Source organism: Galeopterus variegatus, unplaced genomic scaffold, assembly GCF_000696425.1.
Source record: "Galeopterus variegatus unplaced genomic scaffold, G_variegatus-3.0.2 Scaffold4548, whole genome shotgun sequence".
NCBI classification, from domain to species: Eukaryota; Metazoa; Chordata; class Mammalia; order Dermoptera; family Cynocephalidae; genus Galeopterus; species Galeopterus variegatus.
In genome coordinates, this window is record NW_007730659.1 from 108,256 (window position 1) to 116,022 (window position 7,767).

Below are 7,767 nucleotides of genomic sequence, written 5' to 3' on the forward strand. Positions count from 1 at the left end.
GGGGGGAAGCGGGAGGGGGAGGGAGGATGGGGATAACTGGGTGGGGGACACGGGGTACAAATACAATTGTGGTAATGGGCATGCTGCCAGTATGAATCTGGCCTTCACATCTTGGGCACGAGTGGTGACAATTAGCTTTGTATCTCATGAATATTCGAAACCAATAAAATTAAAAAATTTTGTTTTAATTTTTTTTAAATTTGAATAATCTAGAACTTTGTAATTAGATGTTCAAAATATTATATTAGTTTTTATTTTTATTTTTTTTTCCTTTTTTTTTTTTTTTGTCTTTTTTCGTGTCCGGCAAGGGATCCCAACCCCCCGGGTCCCCCCCCGGCCCGCCCGGGCCCGGCAACGGGATCACAACCCTCGGTGTTGCTCCCACACCTCGCTCAGCCAGTGAGCGGGAACCGGTCTGTATGTGGGATCCAAACCCTCGGCGGGAGCGCCACCACACTCCCAAGCGGCGCACTGTAGCAGTGCGCCACCGGGCCGGCCCGTAGTTTTTATTTTTAACAGTTACAGAGATAATTAGTATTATTTTTTGGACATGTCCATCCTAAAGCCTATTGAGTATGATGTTTTGTTTCCACTGCTCTATTAATTATTGACTGTTTGCCTCTGGGCAACTCATTTTTACTCTTGAGGCTTCATTTCTTTGGTTAAGGGGAAAGAAGGCATGTTATGTCTCTTTTGGCATTTGAAGTGTTTGCTGTGTTTTTTCTGTGAGTGAGATCACTGCTTGCCCCTCTACAGCTAGCTCCTTGCTGTATTTGCTTAGTGAGATCTGTGGATTTCAGGCGACACCTATCCATTACAGGCCAACCCTCTCCTCTATCTTGATGGATGAGATGGGTGACGAGTTCAGACTTTATGTTCTTAAAAAGTGCCCTTTTTTTTCCCCATGAAGCCTGCTTTCTCTCTTTAATACTCAGCCCCACTCGCGGCGGCCCCACCAGCCTCACTCACATGGGAGTGCAGCTTTTGAACTTTGCAATGTCAACAGTGTTTTCTGACTGGTTGTTGTTTTAAATAATACAGACTTTTTGCTAATTCTTTGAGTAGTTATGACTTCTTTTAATACCTGTGCTCTGTTACATTCTGTTGAACAACTGATATCCTTTTTTGTTACAGAGTCTTCACCAAGTGAGTATCTGTAGAGAAACTGACCTGCATCAGAATACAAAAAGTGTCTCACACACAAAAAATTGATGGACGTAAGCCTTAAATCTGAGATTGCGACTTCTTGGCAGCCTGTGATGTCCTTCTCCAAATTGCATGTATTCTGACTACAAAAACCTGTGACATACATGCTTTTTAAAAAATCAGAGCTCTAGAAACATAATTTAGGACAGCCAGATTGTTTTATTCTTTATGAAGGTTACACAAGGAAAAAAATAGTGTATTTACGTCATAGACCTACATTTTATTGCTCACCATGTGAGAAACGTGGATTTAAATAATGGAAAAGAGAAGTAAAAGGCGTGGGAACACTCCAATTTATTATTTTATTTTGTTTTAATTGACAAATAATAAGTATATATTTATGAGGTACAATATGATATTTTGATGTATGTACACATTCTGGAATGATTATATCAAGCTAATTAAAATATCCATCACCGCACATATTTATTCTTTTTTGTGGTAAGAATATTTAAAATCTACTGTTAGCAATTTTGAAATATAAAATGTGTTATTATTAACTATAGGCACCCTGCTGTGCAATAGCTCACTAAAACTTACTCCTCTCATCTAACTGAAGCTCGCTTTGACCAACATCTCCCTTTTCTCTGCCAACCACCACCCCACCCCACCCCCACCCTATCAACTTAGTCTAGCTAAAAATTTGCTAATCATAATTATCTTTCCAAAAAACCAACTCTCAGTTTTGTTGATCTTGTTATTATTTTTTAAATCTATTTCAATTATTTCTTTTTGTTATTTCCTTCCTTCTACTAACTTTTGGGCTCAGATTGTATTTCTTTAGGATCCCAATTTAAAAATACAAATGCAGTGGTACAGAGGCTCACCTACATAGGCTATGTTAGGGGTTTTGGTATTTTCTACATAGTCTTAAGTAATAATATTTACTTCACTACTGATCTAATCAAGGGACTATCACCTGACATTAATATGAGTTTATAAACTTTCCATCAGGAAATGAATCACTGCAGGTATTATATATAATCTACATGTTTCCATTGGCAGCAAAACCTACTTAATTTCAGAGAAACATTTAACCATTCAAATTAATAAAAGCCTCAATAAGCAGCAAAGCTGCTGTAATCTGGAGAAGTCATTGTGAGGATGAGGATCTGCTTGGCTTGTTTCCTGGGTCGCTGAGGAGGGCGTCGCTACTGATCCCGAGTCTGGTGCTGATGACAGCCACACTCTCCCCTCTCACTCTGATTGCCTTTTTCTTTTCTGTATTTCTTTTTCTCTGCTGTTTCTATTTCTCCTGATGTTCATTGTGGTTTTAACTTTATAAACAACAGTAGCCAATCCAGATAGTGCTTTTTTCCTTCCAACTAGAAAACCCTCTACTTAGAGCTGTTGCTGTAACTTTCTGGAAACTAATCTAGTCAAGGCTTCTCACTAATGTTTCTTTCCCTCCACAAGACACAGGATTATTATTATTTTTTATTGCAGTATTTTACAGCTATCCTAGATGTTTCAGCATGGCAAAAATCTGGCCTTTGGGTAACTGGTACACTATTTTACTCTGAAAGGGGCCACCATTAATGAAGGTGCATAAGACTGGAGGTACAGGGACAAATGCCAGGCAGAGTCCACTCTCAGGAGCTGGGGCGGCCACAGACTGACAGCCTGAGTGGCCTCCCCACTGCCTACTCACCTTGTCAAAGCTATGCTCACACTATTTAGCACATTTATGTCAGCAGAACTTCCTCAAATGCACAAGGCACGACTCCAGTGGGGCACCTTTCTTGTCTACCCATACAAAAGTTGGAATCCCTTGTTTTCCATGTATGATTTGTGTTGGAAGGTAGGATCATACACTCCACTTTTATGTAGACTTTAGGGACAATCCTTATAAATTAATTAGGTACAGAAATATTTGTTTCATTTAAAATTAATAAATTTTTTAATTTATAAAAAATGTTATCTTTATCTGTCTAATCATTTCTTCACTTTGCCTTGCAGGCCAGGAAGCACCTCCATCTGCATCAACACCAGCAGAGCTAAAATAAATCCTGATTCAATATGTATTTAGGTAACTTAAATGGCTAACTATGATATGACTATGTTACAGCTATATTTATAAGGCTCCTGTTATATCTTATTAATATAGATTCTTATGGAATAATTTATCTTGCAGCAGATTTGATATCATTGCAGCATAGATGGTGCAAGTGTTAGGTTTTGTCTCTTGCATTTCTCTGGGATGTTAAACCGGTGGTCACTAAACACAGCTAAGGCCTCTTGCACCCTTGGCCTTGCTGGCCTGCTGATATCCCAGTGTCTCAGAACCAAACACTTCCTCCCTGTCATCAGCTAACATCACCTCCTGTGTGAAGCACTGCTGGGTGGCTTTTCTATTAGACCCTTAACTAGAAAAAACTCACAGAACAAGCTTTAAGCCTTTTCCTCTATTTGGTCCTGTAATCCTTATAGAAATAATTTCCCTGTTACAAAAAAACTTAATTCCAGAATATGGTGATATAGTTTATGTTAAGAAAGAGATTTTAATTTATTATGCCTTGAAGTTTTAAACATTAAATATAAACCATTGTAACATTTGCTAGCTTTCAATTTTTGCTAATACTTTTTGCATAAACTGAAGTCCAGAATATTTAACATTTACTATTTTGTATCTTTAAGTAAAAATATGTTAAATTTTAATATTTAATTTAGTAGGCTTAACAAAATCTAATAATAAGACTGAATTCTCTTGTTTTATAAATTTTATTATTGTTTATAACTAGCATGAAATGTGGTTATATATTTTGTACATTTAATTCATTAGTAAAATAATTTTCTGCAGGAAGGTTTTGGAAAGCCAAATAAGGTCACAGATATTTTAGCTTCTTTCCCAGAACAAACATCATGCACTTGCTCACCTAAAATGTAAGGTTCAAATTAGTTCTTTAAATTAGATACTTAATTGAGCGTATATATCTGTATTGCTTGATCAAACTGATACTTCCATGGGAGAATGTATACACTGTGTGAAAAATGTGAATGGCTGTATGTACTGAATAAAAAGAATATGCTATTATAGTAAAAAGTTTTTTTTTCCCTCTTTTATTCTTTTTCCTCCTCTTCCTTCCTTTACCTCATTTCCTACTTCATTCCCAAACACTCCCACCTTAATGAAAAAATAATCAGGAACAGATAGCAGTAGCACAGAACTCTTTAATTCTTGTATTAGGTTATTATAGTACTGTTTTTTTTCCCTCTTTTATTCTTTTTCCTCCTCTTCCTTCCTTTACCTCATTTCCTACTTCATTCCCAAACACCCCCACCTTAATGAAAAAATCATCAGGAACAGATAGCAGTAGCACAGAACTCTTTAATTCTTGTATTAGGTTATTATAGTACTGGAAACCTGTGGTGTAGGGAAAGAGAGGACAGAATTTAGAGTAAAGACCAGTGATCCAATATTGGCTTCACCTAAAGTTGCCAGGGCCTGTTACTGAAAAGCCAGTCCTGTAGCTAACTTTCTGATTGGTAAATGCAACAAAGAAACATTATGAAAACAGAAAACTTTCAATTTCATCAAGTTGTTCTGAAGTAAATGACATATTTTGAACAGATTAAAAATATTGCAAGATCATACTAAAGATAAATTGTCAGTTAAAACCAGCAAAACATGTTTTTAATTAAATAGGACTTTTACACACATGTGTGCATGTGTGCAACTGGGTTCCTCGAGACACCTTCAAAAACTGTCCAAATTGTACATTGAAAAGCAGCTGAGCTTTGCTCTCAGGGTAAAAAGAGTTGAAAAGTTTCTTACCTCCTTATTTTCATCCTGTCATATTACCGATGCTCATTTGTCCTTTATACTCACTTTGATCTGTGTTTTTCATTTTACCTTTTACTCTAAGGAATGTGATACAGTCACCCATCAGTTAGCATTTCAGGCAGCATACTTAACTCTTTCCGCCTGTTTTTTTTTTTTTTTTTTTACTGTAAATTGTATTTCTCATTTTTATGACAGATAGGGTATTATATTTTTTTTTCATTTTTGAGTAGATTTTCTGGAGCCATTTTAAGTTCACAGCAAAATTGAACACAAAATACAGAAAGTTCACGTATAACCCCTGCCCCCACACATGCACGGCCCTCCCCATCTGTTAAAAAAAAAAAAAGATTTTCAGTTTGGTTTACAAGCAAGACATGAATGGCATATGCTAAAGATGTGAGATGCATCTGCAACATGACTCCAAAAGGCTAAAAATGAAATGTTGGTCAAAGGCACACCAGGAAAGCAGAAATAAGGAAACAGGGATAGCAATATTCATATCATACACAGTATAATTTAATCCAATAAGCATTAAATGTGACTAGGATACTTTATAATGCTAAAAGCCAAAAGTCACAGCAAAGATGGGACAGGTATGAGCATCTAAGTATCAGACACAAAGACTAACTTTGTGAAGCAGGAACTACAGGAGATCTAAGGAGTCTTAGAAATAAACTATCAATAGAAGAATTTAAAGCACCACTCTCAGTGTAAATCAGATCAAATAGAAAAAAATAAAGATTATATAGAAGACCTAAACAATATAATCAATATGGTAGATCTTAAGGGTATATATCAAAAGTTAAAACTCAATAATAGGAAATATACCTTTAAAAGCACACACAGAATATTCACAGAAATAGATGTTATATTAGAACATAATAAAGTAGAAATGTTAAAAATAGTATTCCAATCACAGTGCAATAAATCTGGAAATTAATCACAAAATCAATAAACTTGAAAAAAACTTTCCCGTCAATTTTTTTTAAAACTATACAACTTGATGAAAGATGAAAATACTTAGGTGAAAGAGAAACTACTAACCTAAATTATAGAATTTTAAAATATATATATATAATAAAAGTACTATTAATATATATATAATAAAAGTAAGGACCTATGGGAACTAGACTTAAGAGACATGTACGGAGCACTCCACCCAACAACACTGGCTGAGATTCCACATCTTCTCAAGTGCACATGGACATTCTCCAGGACAGATCATATATTAGGCCACAAAACAAGTCTCAATAAATTTTAAAAGATGAAAATTATGAAAAGTATCTTTTCTAACCACAATGGAATGAAACTAGAAATCAATAGCAGAAAAACTTGGGTGGCGTGAGCATGGTGAGAGAGGAGAGGAAGAAAAAGAAAACAAGGAAGTATGCGACCATGAAGCAAATGCTGAGTCTCAGGGATCAGAGGCTTAAAAAAAAGGACTCAAACCTAAAAAGAAAGAAAAGAAAGATCCCAGTGCGCTGAAGGAAAGAAGTCCCCCAACACACTTCCTGCTTATTCTTCCAACATAAGACACATCTGGGCCCACCTTAACACATCCTGGTTGATACCAACTTCTTCAACTTTTCCATTAAAGCCAAGCTGGACTTAGTGCAGTCAGTGATGGGCTGTCTGTATGCCAAGCGTATCCCTAGTATAACTGACTGTGTAATGGCTGAAATTGAGAAATTGGGGCAGAAACACTGAGTAGCTCTCAGGATTGCCAAGAATCCAAGATTTGAACATTACCAAGCACACACAAAGGAACCTATATAGATGACTGCTTAATACAGAGAGTAACTCAGCACAAGTGTTACATTGTGGCCACAGTTGACCAGGACCTTAAATGAAGAATCCAAAAGATCCATGGAGCTCCTATCATGTTCATTTCTAACCATAGATACAACATCGAGCAGATGCCAGAGGATTATGGAGCCCCTCCGTTCTAATTCTTACAAGATAAACTTCCTCTGCCTTCCTATAACCAACTTTCTCTCTTGCCAGTTCATTAAACATGCTATAGCATGAATTATTCTGTTCACCCCTTTGCTCTATTATGAGGTATGTATAGTTAAATACACTCACTTTTTGATGCTGGGGGCGGGGGCAGGAAAAGAAAAACTGGAAATTTCACAAATATGTAGAAATTAAATGACACATACCTAAATGACCAATTGGCCAAAGGTTACATCACAAAGAGATTAGAAAATACTTTGAAACGAATGAAACAAAAGCATAACATACAAAAACTTACAGGATGCACTAAAAGCAATGCTCAGAAACTTATTGCTGTAAACATATGCATTAAAAAAGAATAAAGATCTTTAATCAGTACTAACTTACCCTTTGAGGAACTTTAAGAAGAAGAAACTGAACCCAAAGCTTGCAGAAAGAAGGAAATAATCAAGATTAGAAGAGAAATAAACAAAATAGAGAGTAGGACAAACAATATACTTAGTGAAACCAAAGTTGGTTCTTTTGAAAGATCAACAAAGATCAACATAATGGATAAACATTCAGCTAGAATGACCCCCCCCCAAATAAAAAAGAAAGAAAAAAGAAGACTCAAATTGCTAAAATAAGAAATAAAAGTAAGGACATAACTGCCAATATTATAGAAATAAAAAGGATTATAAGAGAATACTATGGGGCCGGCCCGGTGGCGCACTGGAGAGTGCGCCACTTGGAAGCGTGGCGGCGCTCCCACCGAGGGTTCGGATCCCATGTGGAGACCGGTTCCCGCTCACTGGCTGAGCGTGGTCCGGGTGCAACACCGA

The 7,767-nt window shown here is 36.5% G+C and overlaps 1 protein-coding gene and 1 pseudogene across 1 annotated transcript in view; both read left to right on the forward strand.

Annotated features, from left to right (window-relative positions):
• The window catches only part of LOC103603322 (chromosome unknown open reading frame, human C7orf57), a 23,585-nt gene extending 19,336 nt beyond the window's left edge, over positions 1–4,249 (forward strand). The window contains exons 8-9 of the mRNA XM_008587810.1: positions 1,135–1,146; positions 3,166–4,249. Of these exons, the coding sequence (XP_008586032.1) occupies positions 1,135–1,146; positions 3,166–3,212 (59 nt within the window). The 3' untranslated portion in view covers positions 3,213–4,249. The remainder of the gene's footprint in view (positions 1–1,134; positions 1,147–3,165) is intronic.
• A 2,088-nt stretch (positions 4,250–6,337) lies between these two features.
• Positions 6,338–6,939, forward strand: LOC103603323 (annotated as a pseudogene).
• Positions 6,940–7,767: the final 828 nt, after the last annotated feature.